This window comes from Phaethon aethereus (genome assembly GCF_964289735.1).
Source record: "Phaethon aethereus genome assembly, chromosome: 5".
Classification (NCBI taxonomy): domain Eukaryota; kingdom Metazoa; phylum Chordata; class Aves; order Phaethontiformes; family Phaethontidae; genus Phaethon; species Phaethon aethereus.
This window is the reverse complement of record NC_138579.1, coordinates 5,552,351-5,565,512: the sequence shown is the minus strand read 5'-3', so window position 1 is coordinate 5,565,512 and position 13,162 is coordinate 5,552,351. Positions and strand designations below refer to the sequence as shown.

Here is a 13,162-nt window from a genome sequence, read left to right as displayed (position 1 = left end):
TCTTGCAGCATCTGCTTCGCAAGTAACTCTTTTAGCTGTCAGCGGATGCTGCATCCAGCAGCCGCTCCCGTTAGAAACACCATTTAGATTTTGCATTTCGTTTGTATTTTACAGCAGGACAAATAACTGCCAACAAAAAGATCCACGTTAGCATAATAGTTAATAATATTCGACATTTTTAGAGCACTTGACACTGAAGCATTTTGCAACGCTCCTGAACGGCGTATATTAAATATATCCAATAAGCACAACACATCTAGGGATAAAGGGCACAACCAAGGGGCGAAAAAATTGAAAATTACAGCTGGTTTTCCCTCTTTTTGTCAAATTTCATGATCCAATTTTGCACAGCCTGGTCTTACTGGTCCTGCTAATTTTGCAAGGGCCAAGGTCACGGTAGCTTTATCCCACCGTTAGATGGTCAAGATGTGAAACGAAGGGCACCGTTGGCTTTAAATCCTAAATTAGCAATACTTTAAATTTCTGCAGGCTATTACTTCCTTATCACCCAACGCAAAGGATGAAGACTGTACAAATGGCACCTTTAAATCTTGACATACACTAAACAATATATTTTAAAAGGAAGATGCAAGTCATCCCGCTATCGATGTCCCTCACTGCTGTAAAATTACAGCTATCGCCCCGCGCGATGCCCAGGGGACAGCCCTGCGGCTTTCTGCACAAAAGCCTCTCAGATATGGATTTTACCGTGCTTGCAGACACCGGCTATTTTTATTGCTACTCTATTTTAGGAAAGTTTTAACCTACTGCAAGAGAACCTGGAAAAAACAGATGCGACGGGAAAACCATCCATCCCAAGCTGACCCTTTTCATTTCCAGTAATTCCGATGTTTCCAGGACTAGGAAGCAACTAATCCCCCTGTACACAGCAAAAGGTGATGCTAATGAAGGAAATCATAAGTTTGGCATGGCAGGAGGTCCCCAGCATGCCGGCACGTGCCGCTCTGCGCAGCGGCTAACGGTGGATGCCCATCGCATCGCCGGGGATGCTGCTCCCGAGCCAGGCACGGCTTCACCTTCATTAAAGTCCTTCTGGGATACAGCAATACCTGCACCTAAAATGGCTAAAGGTTAAGGTTAAGTTCATGAACGTTGCCATGATGTTGGTTCATACCATGGGCAAGAATAACCCCAAAGCAATACAGACACAAAACAACCAGAAAGCTGCAAAAAAAAAAAAAAAAAGTAAAATATGGGTGGATGACATTGCCAAGCTTTGAAAGCCAACAGCACAACCTTGCCTCATAAAAATTGAGAAAAAAAACCCCAAACTAAGAAAACCTGTAAAAATAAGCTCCCAGGCTGAAGGCCTGTTGAATTCCACTGGGAATTCAAAAGGAGCACATAACACCTAACACTTCAGAGAAGGTTAATTCTCCACCTCCCACCCACAGCCTCTATGGGCTATATAAGTGCAGGGCACTATTATTAAGCAGCAAAACACACAGAGGAAGACTACAGCATCCACAAACTTGGCTTCAATTTATTTCTCATGAGAGAAAACGACCTGCAGCATCTTCAGACGCCGGCTCAAATTGAAGAGTTTATTCCTGCATAATCTTGGTGTAAATACATTTCTGACTGTCCGGCTTGATTCCCTAGTAAAGGTGTTCAGGCAACGGGCCCAACGCTGCCTGAAAATTGATTTATCCCCAGCAAGGTTGAGAGTTGGCGTCTGAAACATCAGAGAGAAGGGGTTTGGGGTTTTTTTTTTGGTGGTTTGTTTTTTTTTTAACTTGAGTTTAAGCTGTTTTAATATCTGTGGATGTTTCTGAATTAGAATGCATTCTCTCATTTCTTTATTATAACACTAAGTAACACAAGAAAGCTGCCAGTGAAAATACCTATTGCCTTTTACATTTTCGGATTACTGCAAACTTCAAGAACAATTAAAAATATATAGATAGCATTAAAAAATACATAAAATAATAGGCTCCCTGCCTGAGAGCAGATACAGCAAATCCTTAAGCAGCTCTTTACTCACACAAGTAGCTTCGGTGCTTTTGATGGCACAAGTTTGAGCTCCCTGCTCGGGCACGGGCACGTTAATCGCCTCGAGCGGGGCCATGCAGAGACTTTCCCGGGGACTCCGGCCAGGCGTAGGGCTGAAGCACCCCACGGGCTGCTCGAGCCACGAGAAACCAGGGGAATAACCCAAAAAATCCTTAACACACCGTGCTGGGGTGGCTGCTGGCTGGGACTGGCACAAGAGGACAGCGGGGACGAGCCCACCTCCGTTCATCTCCAGTAAACACATACAACCGGTGCAGGAGGTCTAGAAGAAAACGCAAAAAACCCAAAATAACAAGAGACAGGGAGTGAGGTCACGGGGCCAGCCGGGGGACACCGTGCCGAGAGATTTCTAACATAATTCCCTCTAACGTGGGTTGGTGGGAGCCTGTTAAAGCCCCCAGCCTCCCAGTTTGGCCACTCCTGGGACACCTCTCTGCTGCACCCCTGTTTGCAGCACGCACCCAGCTGGTGTCCTCGACGCCTCTGACAAAAGTTGTTAGCGGAGGAGCGACGCACGCTGCACGTATACGCGCGCGTTTCTATATATGCGTGCGTTTCTGTACATGCAGCTGCTGTGCTCGGAAGAACCAGGACGTCTTCGGAAATTAGGGCGAAGAGCAATCATCCTCCTGCCTCCAAAACGGGATAAAATAACTACGATAAGGCAGGGAAAGTGGGGTGAACCCACACCTGTGCGGCTTGGTCGCTCGCTCTATCAGCCGGGATAATTCACATCCAGCAAGGAACGAATCCCAGCATCGATGCACCACCCCATGGGGAGAACCGGCACCCCACTTTGTAAAGGGTGCTGATGGCTATTTGCATGCCGGAGGCAAAACCCAAGCTCAACTACAATTAAAAACCAGGTTCCCGAGGCTTGGCGCAGCGCAAACAGCGCGGAGCACAGGCACTCTGCGCGTTCGTGGACACGCATTTCCCATCAGGGAGTACTTTAAAAGACAAAATGGTAAGAACTGTAAATATATCATATATATAAATCACATATTTACATATGTAAATATTTAATAAATGTAAATAACTGTAAATATATCGATCATCACATTAAGTGTTCATCATCATTAAGTGATATTATTATTAATATCACTGATCATCGATCAGTGATTATTGATCAATAATTATCAATGATTATCAATCATCATTATTAAGTGATACAACCAGAAGGAGCAAAGCCAGCCCTTTTACAAATTCAGGAGCAGAAGCCAAAGCCATCAGGATACACACTGGCCAGCCTAACCAGGGCACGCTTGCGCACCTCGTCCGGGGCGTGGGATGCAAGCACTATGGAGAAGTGATTTAAAAAGAAGAAATTCTTTTAATACAGCTCTGACAACAGGGTCCCTCTGATCCAACCCCGGGAACAGGGAAAATGGACAACACAAGGTTGCACCAGCATCCTTCTACAAGCCAAAATCCGTGCTCTGAGAGCCAGCTAAGCAGGACGAACTTGGTGTAATGAAAACACAGCTCCATCCTGCTATCTTTAAATCAAATAACCCTCACTTGAATCACTGCTCAACTTCACGTTTGTGTTTGAAGAGCTACGCTGAACACACTCTGCCTTAAACCGGGTACGCAAAACCATTCTGCTTTTACCAAGTAGCATTGTCTTTCATATACCTCTAAACAAAAACTAACAGCAAATTTTAAAGAACTGCAGTTAAAACATGTGTATCTCTCTCCACACATACTGAAGCTGTAAAACATATGCACCCACTAAAAGCCCATTTATTTATATGGAATTTTATGCGCTGCTTGGATGGCCAGCGATGGCCAAGAAGCACAAAGTTAAACAGACCCACGCAACACTCTTGTAGCATACGAAAGAAGGAAAGTATGCTGGGTATCTACTCCATAAAAAAAAAAAATTCAAAGCATCACCTAGAAAATCCACGCCCTGCTATACCCAAATCACATGCTACAGAAGGAAGACATTTTTTAAGCAAGACCAGATTAAACCAGCAAAACCACAGAAGGACCAAACCGGAGAATTTTGACCCGTCCGGTAGGATCGGCAGCACAAAACACAAAACATCGGATAGTTTGTCACTGTGGCACTTCCAGACGGGCAGACCCAGAGATTTCACTGCTGCACTGGCTGCGGCTGCACAGGCCAGGAAGTGACAGCACATCTGGCAGGATGGCACATCTGGCTTCCGATGCCACCAGCCGTCCCCAGGGTTCCTGACTAAACCCTTTGCTGAACGGCTCAGACAGAGGCAAACCACTCGCTGCAACGCACGCAGGCGGGGGAGAGGATCAGACATGGGGTGGCCAGAGAGCTCCAGCCCCAAAGGGTGACCACGAGCCCCCTGAGGTGGGGCGAGCACCCCATGGGGGGCAGCAATGCCCCAGCCCCGAGGGGTGTGCACTCCAATATAGGGTGTCTGTGATGCAACAGCCTGTGGGGTAAGTGCCCCTATGGGGAGGTTCAAATGCACCAACCCCAATGGGGTGAGCACCCCAGAGAGTGACTGCAACGCACCAGCCCCTATGGAGTGAGCAACGCTACGGGGTGACAGTGATGCACCAGCCCCTATGGGGCAGAAACTCCATGGGGTGATAGCAACCCTATGGGGTGACAGCAATGCACCAGCCCCTATGGAGTGAGCACCCCTATGGGGTGACAGTGACGCCGCAGCCCCTATAGGATGAGCATCCCTATATGGTCACTGCGAAGCACCAGCCCCTAAGGGCTCATCCCCCCCGCGACAGGTGACCGCGATGTACCAGCCCCTACGAGGCGAGGGTCCCAATGGAGCCACCCCCCGGTGGAGTGGCCCCACGCCCGACCCCACGGGGTGCCCCGCCGCCCCTCCCCGGCTCGCGGGCGGGCTGGCGGCGCTGGGTACGTTACCCGCATCCCCGCCGGGCAGGGCGGGCGGCAGCGTGACCGCGTAGAGAGCCGCCACGGCAGCGCCCAGCGCCCCGGCGGCACCGCCCGCCCCAGTGCCGGTACCGGCCCCGGCCCCCGCACCCATGTGCCCCGCCGCGCCCGCGTCTTCCGCGTTCGGCCGCGCGGGGCGGACGGGCCGTGCCACTCCACCGCCCCGCGGGGGGAGCAGATCCGCCTCTCCCGCCTCCCCGCTCCCCCCGAGCCGTCTCCCGGGAGCGCCCGTTATCAGTGACGCTCGGATAGGGAACAGGTAGGGTCGCGGGTCCAGTGGGGCGATTCAGAGCGCTCTCTCGCGCTCTTCCTCTCCCCCCCACCGCCGAGAGGAGTTGGTGCAGCCGGAGAGGGCGGGGCGGAGGAGCGCGCCCCTCGGTGAGCGCGGCCGTACGACAGGGCGGGACCACCGCGCGGGGGGGGGCGGGGCGAAACCACCGCGGGGCGGCGGGGAGGGGGCGACACCGGGCCACGGCCTTCTCCGCCTGCGTGGCGTCGTGCCCTCAGCGGGACCTGGCCCCGCCGCCCCCCGATACCCGGGGGTGTTCGTGGGCGAGCAGGACCCCGGCCCTGTCTGTCTCGGTCCGGGCACGTTGAGGAGGGAGCACGGCGGGGTTTGCCGCGAAGGGAGGTGACGGTGCCTTGGTGCCTGTGGGCCGTGGGCTGGGCCTGGGCCAGGCCCGAGGCCTCCTGAAACACCAGCTTTTAGATGTATGTTAAATACCCTGCGCCCAGCCTGGCTCAGTGCCTGCTGCCCGCTCTCGGCCACCGCAGGCCCAGGCGAGCGGCTCCACTCGTGCTGCCGGAGCTGCTGCCAGCAGGGCAGGTGCTGGGTGGGGTGTGAGGCCCAGCCCGAGCGTGCAGGCCGCGGCCCGCCTCGCCACGCCAGGTGTGTCTCACAGCTCCACATACAAGCGTGACAGTATGCAGATAATAAAGATGTATGCCCTGAATGAGGTTAGACGAGATGCTGGTAGAGAAAGGGATTGGAGGTGTCAGCGTATAGAATATTAAAAGCAGCGATTGCCGCAGCGGGAGTAGTTAAGGAAGGCAAATGAGACCTATCGATAGAAGACTAAAACACATCCACGGAAATCATTACGGGATTGTACAAAAGAGCGGTGAGGCCATACCCGGAGAATTGAGACAGATTAAAGGGAGGCTTCTGAATACAAATGAAAAAGGTGTAGAAGAGGGTAACCAGGGTAATAAACAGCCTTATGGATTAGATCTAAGTGGAGACATTAGAAAATTAGGTTTGCATTTATTTAAAAAAAAAAAAAGAGCAGGATTAAGGGTTGATATGACTGAAAAACTGCACATCATGTTCTGGGAACTGAAGAAGCTGGTGCTGAAGGACCCTTTTGAAAGATCCGCCACAAAAACTCTGGAAGGGCACAAGCCAAAATCAAGAAAGGTATTAAGGGATTTAGTGAAGTTCTTTTTACACACTCCAGCTGGTGTCTACAGAAACAGCAAAAGAAGCTGAAGTTGCGACTTGCTCAGAAGTTAGGTTGCTTGAAGGAACTCGTATTTGAGGGTATAAACACCAGCTGAATAACGGCTGGGCCCGCATGGCTGCCTTCCATCCAGAAGGCAACCGCTTGGCTCTGTGGTGACCAAGTGAGCTTCGATATACTCAACTCGTTGGCAGGTTTCTGCCGTTATTGGCTGAGGTTCATCGGGGAGAAGAAAAAGATATGTTGCAATCCTCCGCCAGCCATTGTCACTATGGTAATGAGAGGGGTCATTGTTCCTGCACCCGTTGGGGCTGCTAAAATGTAATTTTAGCAGCAAAGTGTGCAGTCTGTGTGTGAAAGCAGGCTGGTGGCGAGGCTCTTTATCCGAAGTGTGGCTTTTTTCTTTGCGGTATTTTTCTTTCTTTGTATTTAACTTGGAAAAGGCATCTAAAGACAAATGTTAACTGTGGCTGATTACAATTATATTGATGGGGGGGTAGCAATTCAAAGGCGAATATCGAAATGTGGAAGAATGGCTGGTAATAATATGGTAAGGACAAACTATTCTTTAATTGTCTTGCAAGTTGTTTTATATCTTTGTCATGCAGAAACTGGAACTTTTAGGGTGCCGGTGACAAAGTACTTTGCTGTAATATGGTAGGGCCGGCTCACAACAGCCTTTATCTTACTGAATAACTGCTACCATTTCAAAGGCTAGGATTACAGACACACTTTATGTCGGCACAAATGCTTTGGAGAGTGCATTTACATTTTTCTTCTGTAAGCAGAAATGTATTAATTCCGGAGATTTGATTCCCCCTTCTTTGCCAGGCATGACCCAGGGGGCTGACCAAGACAAGAAGGACATGCAGACCCTCTTGTTTTGGTTTTGTCAGAGCCAGGCAGATATTTTTTAACTGTTTTCATTTGTGCTTTGGAAGTTGAGAGTTGTCCAAACCCAGGTTTAGATTCATCTCACCACAGATCAATGCACAGCAACCTTCCGGGCTTTCTCAAAGCCTTGAGGATGGGCTCAACAAGAAAAAAAAAAAAAACAAGTACTGCTTAGAAAAAAAACCACACTAGGGCAAGTGGAAAGCATTTGAAAGATAGCCTTGTGCTACACATATTGATTTATTAAAAAAAAAATAATCCCTGGAACTTGTAGCACGAGAGCATACTCTAGTGGCAACTGAGCAAAGAAAGTGTTCATGGTTTGTGCAGTGTCTTGATGATGAGACGCCTCCCACCTTTCAACGAGAGGCTTATTCTCTCCTATCTCCTGCTTCGGGCTCTGTGCTCCACCCGACAGGAAATACCCAAGGCAGGCAGAGAAAAAGAAACAGGAACTTCTAAAGTAATTTAAAAATGCAACTTGAGAACGTATCTCCCCAAAATGTCTGTGTACTTGGAGAGTTGTCTTTTTACCAGGCTCTGTTGCAGATTTTCTCCTGAGAAACACAGTTTAGAGGAGGCAGGAGATAAGAAAAGGGAGAATAATACTTAAAGCAAATTCTGTTCACCCATGGCAGTGTCATTACAAACTTGAATGAGCACAGTTATTGCAAATAAATAAAAACAATAGACCAGAACCAGTTTTACATAAGAAAATAGTGAAATACTCTTCAATTAGTCCTAAGCTTTAGTTAAACCTTTTCTTTTGCCCATCAGGTGATAAGCTTAATACAGAAAGCACTCAACTGCTGTACTTGTGTAACAACAGTCAGCATCCATTTAATGAACTTACATGTATACACATTTAGCAAAGCTTCAATATTGTCAGCACTGGGCTGGCGCAGAGTTTTAATGGCAAAGTAGCCAGCCCGGCCTTCATCATAAACAATATCCCCGTGTAAGGAAAACAGGTCCTCGTGGGGACCATTAACAATACAAATAAGCACCACTTCCATATTTAAACAAGAAGTTTGGCAGTATTTCCACTGACTATATATGTCTGCCTGCAAAGCACAAAAAGGAAAATTACGCTAGTTTTATTTGTTCTTAAGTGGCTTGAATAAGCTGCATTTTATGACTTTGTGGGTTTTTTTTCTGGGGGGGAAGACCAGGCTCGTTTCCCACATTTACAGCAACATGACTGCAGTAGCTAGAACTTCCAAGTGGAATAACGGAATAAAAGCACACTTGGTCCAGCAAACATCCCTCTGGCCCTGGTCATGGGGCTCTCGCTGCCCCATCCTGCAAGTGCACATGTTCAGTATTGCTGAAGTGAGCAGCCTCTGGCTGTACCCAGCCGGGCTGAGAACATGGCCCAGGGTGGGCCACTGAGGACAGGTTTGGATGTGGCTGGTCACCCAGAGCTGTGGGGATCTGTGTGCCTGGATACGCCGCAGAGGTGGCTCCCTGTATTCGCCCTGGCCATCTAAGGACCGAGGAATGTGTCTGTAGCTGCGGCTGCTGGCCAGGCTATCCGCCCAGCCTGGCCGCTAGCATTTTGCCGGCTGTCGTCTGGTGCGGGGAAGGGGAGCCAGCGGTGGTTGTGGTTGGAGGGCTGGGAGAATCTGGGGGCTCAGATCCATGGGGCAACAGACTTGGTTCCACCACTCAAAGGACAACTTGTTCATTATTTCAGAAATCAGTTTCATTTTCTTCCCCAAATAAAAAAAGACTGAACTAATTTCCCTGTGCAAGTCTTGTTTCCCATAATTTTGCAACTTTGTAAGACAAACTTTATTGTCTTGCAGAAGACCTCCAGTCCCTGCCTCCACCAGTCTTAGAGGCCTTCCGGCTGATTTTCTGACACCCTGAGCAGTCACAGATCCCATTTGTCTCAGCTGGTTTTCCCAGAACTCTGACAAACAGCTCTATGTTTTCCCACCTGATTTCCTTAAACTAATATTATTTTTTTATCTGCATGCCTTACTGGCAGACTCAGATCTGGTGTCTGATCTGCAGTGACTCCAAAAACATGTTAGAGACCGTCTTCTCACCAGTGCAGCTGATGCACCACATGAGGGCCCTGTTCCCTTCATCCCCAGACCGATGAATTACTTTGTGATTAGTATTTGCAAGAAGGGAACACCTTTTACCACCACCAAACATATTTAAATGCTTTTCATCCTTCTTTAATTACAGACGTAGGTCATCAATTGCCATCTTGTGCCTTGGTGGCTAAACTCAAAGCCTGGCCCACAAAGTCCCCAAACACAGCATGTAGTTGAAGACCTGCAAAAGCAGACAGTGCTTCAGGGATCTCCAGTGGTTCAAACTCTCCTTTCTTCACCTGTGTTCACAGTTCCAGTAAAACTCATCAGGTAACTCATTTAGGCAGGAATTTTTCACGTTATAGAATCACAGAATCATTAAGGTTGGAAAAGACCTCTAAGATCATCAAGTCCAACCATCAACCCAACACCACCATGCCCACTAAACCATGACCTCAAGCGTCACGTCCACATGTTTTTTGAACACCTCCAGTGATGGTGACTCCACCACTTCCCTGGGCAGCCTGTTCCAATGCTTGACCACCCTCTCAGTAAAGAAATTTTTCCTAATATCCAATCTAAACCTCCCCTGGCACAACTTGAGGCCATTTGCTCTCGTTCCATCACCAGTTACTTGGGAGAAGAGACCAACACCCACCTCACCACTACCCCCTTTCAGGTAGTTGTAGAGAGCAATAAGGTCTCCTCTCAGCCTCCTCTTCTCCAGAGTGAACAATCCCAGTTCCCTCAGCCACTCCTCATCTTGTTCTCCAGACCCCTCACCAGCTTCTCTGCTCTTCTCTGGACACGCTCCAGCAACTCAATGTCCTTGTAGTGAGGGGCCCAAAACTGAACGCAGGATTCGAGGTGCGGCCTCACCAGTGCCGAGTACAGGGGCACGATCCCTGCCCTGCTCCTGCTGGCCACACTATTGCTGATCCAGGCCAGGACGCTCTTGGCCTTCTTGGCCACCTGGGCACACTGCCAGCTCATGTTCAGCCAGCTGTCAACCAGCACCCCCAGGTCCTTTTCCACCAGGCAGCTCTCCAGCCACTCCTCCCCAAGACTGTAGCATTGCATGGGGTTGTTGTGACCCAAGTGCAGGACCCGGCACTTGGCCTTGTTGAACCTCATACAGTTGACCTCTGCCCATCGATCCAGCCTGTCCAGATCCCTCTGCAGAGCCCTTCTACCCTCCAGCAGATCGACACTCCCACCCAACTTGGTGTCATCTGCAAACTTACTGAGGGAGCACTTGATCCCCTCATCCAGATCATTGATATTAAACAAGACCATCCCCAAAACTGAGCCCTAGGGAACACCGCTTGTGACCAGCCACCAACTGGATTTAGCTCCATTCACCACAACTCTCTGGGCTCGGCCATCCAGCCATTTTTTTACCCAGCAAAGAGTACACCTGTCTAAGCCATGAGCTGCCAGCTTCTCTAGGAGAATGCTGTGGGAGACAGTGCCAAAGGCAGCATCCAGTTACTGGTTACAGCCAGTCCTCTCCGTTTCATTCCTATTTATTAAGCTGTGATCAGATTGTATCAGCTGAGGGTCATGCTCAGGGAATTTGAGAAAAGGATGAGTGTCAAGCAGGACAAGAATTGCACCCTCCATAATAATTCTCTTTACCTGGGTTTAACAGTGCCTTCTTACCTGAGCCTGCCATATCTTCATTGTGTTCTTGGATTGAACAAATCCCTGATGCTGCTACCAGTGGTTAGGCTACCACAGGCTGTCTTTTAGTCTAGTTGGAAACTGATGGAGCTCCAGAGTCAGTTGAAAAATCTGTGTTCTCCCATAAGGTCGTTATATTAGTCTCATTATGGTAAGGTTATAGTGGGAACCTTTTCTCCTCCAAAATATTCTGTGGAGATGAGGTTACTGGCCCAGACTGTGATGTGTTGATAAATGGCCAAAATTAACTTGTGAAGATGCTGAACAACAGCAGGTAGTGTAGAACAGCAGGAGAGAAGGTGATCTAAGATGCACTTCAACCAAGAATTCCCTTCTTTTCATAAATAGACTGCTCCACAAAGAAGAGGTTTGTGTCCCATTGCCGAGCATGTGCCTCCTAGGAGGAAGGCAATGAAAAGCCTTATATATAGGCAGAGCCAGGACTGTGCTTATAACCAGTCTCTGGAGGCATATAACCCTGCCTGCTCCTAAAATTGCAAGTTAGAGCTGCTGCAGCTTTGAATTCTGGGGAAACAATGCTGCTAAACCTTCAAGAGAAAGGACTTGCAAGGGATGCTCATTTTCCCCATGTACAAGCAGCCCTGCTGATGTGAGGTCTGTTAGAGGCGTGTCAGCATGCAGAACATGCCATTTCTGGGAGAGTTTGTGTTACCTGGAGAGCTCTAATGTAATAAATCCAAATTTTGGAGGAGAGAGGGCTGGAGGGTTAGCCCATAGGCAGGATTTTGAGTTTGTTAGGCTGAGTGGACTGGTTTGCTTTTTCTAGGCTGACTAGGGACAGATCTCTGTCTTGGCCCTCTTAGTCCTTGCTGCAGTGGACAGCATTCCTAGAGGTGGTATTTTTGTTATACAGGAGCAAAAGACAATAATTCTCCTCATGTTCTCAGTAATGGCTGAACCATTTAAGTATGTGTCTCCCATAAAATTCATTCTGGGACAGTGAGACTGTCCGTAGCTTCAAAAAACAGGCTTTTGGCTGACATCACCTATGTTTCCTTTGGTATGCTGGTGGCTGAGATGAGTATGTGCGAGCTCAGCAGCTACATATCGGTGGGTGGCAGCAGCATCCCCACAGCTCACACAGACCTCTGCCCTCTGTGCATGCTCTTCCAAGCAAAGCTCCTGAACGTGCTCCATCCACTTGTTTCAAGGTCTGTACAGGTCCTGCAGTTGTTCCCCTTAGAGGTCAGGTAGCACAAAAACAGAATCAAGATATGTTGGCTCCATCTCCATTTCCTGTAGAAGGCCAGGCTAGGAAACAGATTAAATGGATTACATTAAATCCAGATTAAATCCTGGCGTATACCCAGACCTGACTTGCCCATTCACATTGCCAGTTGCTCAGTGCCCATGTGGCCAGAGCATTGCATGTGCACTCCATGTTAAAGCTAGTTGCCTTGTGGAAGGTGTTGTAGGAAGAACCCCAAATTCAATTTATATGCTGGACTGCAGCTTTGGGATATCATCATGAGGAGACCATGGCCCACAGCAGAAGACCAGATGAGAGAAGAACATGCTGCCCAAGCTTTCTACATCACAAGAGTGTGCACAACTGAGCACATGTTAAAAGACAACCTGAACCCAGGCCTCCTTTCCTGGCGTGCCACAAAACTTGCTTCAAGCTCGCATCTGAACATCAGCTGGTAACCTTATAGGATGGCCGTAAAGTGATCTGGGGTATGGGCCTAGATTCAAATACAACTTAGATGTCCTTCACAGGTGCTGTCAGAGCTTTTCCTGCTGAGGCTGAAGCAGAGGGACACACCAGTTTCTGTATGTCAAACTCTCAAGAGTTAGAAAAGACCAGCACAGAACTTCAGGACACCCCTCTAGGGAATGAGTGTTACAACAGCCTTTACCCAAATGCCTATGGCTGGATTTTGTTTTGTTTTGTTTTTTTTTCCACAGGTCATGCCTCACTTGATGCCTAGGATGGATGGTGATTTGGAAATAAATCAGGGATCATTTTCATAACCAAAAAGAGCGCCAGAAGATGCTGGAGTCTCTAAGGTGGCTGAGATGAGGGGCTGCAGACTGTGCAAATGAACGGGGGACCGAAGGCAGCATCCCAGTAAGTTGTCATGTGAATGAGGCCTTCCATGGAGGGAAGTGGGACA

The 13,162-nt window shown here is 48.8% G+C and overlaps 1 protein-coding gene across 1 annotated transcript in view; it reads right to left on the bottom strand.

Annotated features, from left to right (window-relative positions):
- The window catches only part of TMEM260 (transmembrane protein 260), a gene marked incomplete at its 3' end in the record, with an annotated part of 35,025 nt that extends 29,723 nt beyond the window's left edge, over positions 1 to 5,302 (bottom strand). Inside the window, exon 1 of the mRNA XM_082000658.1 lies at positions 4,910 to 5,302. Within this exon, the coding sequence (XP_081856784.1) occupies positions 4,910 to 5,033 (124 nt within the window). The 5' untranslated portion in view covers positions 5,034 to 5,302. The remainder of the gene's footprint in view (positions 1 to 4,909) is intronic.
- Between the last annotated feature and the right edge of the window lie 7,860 nt (positions 5,303 to 13,162).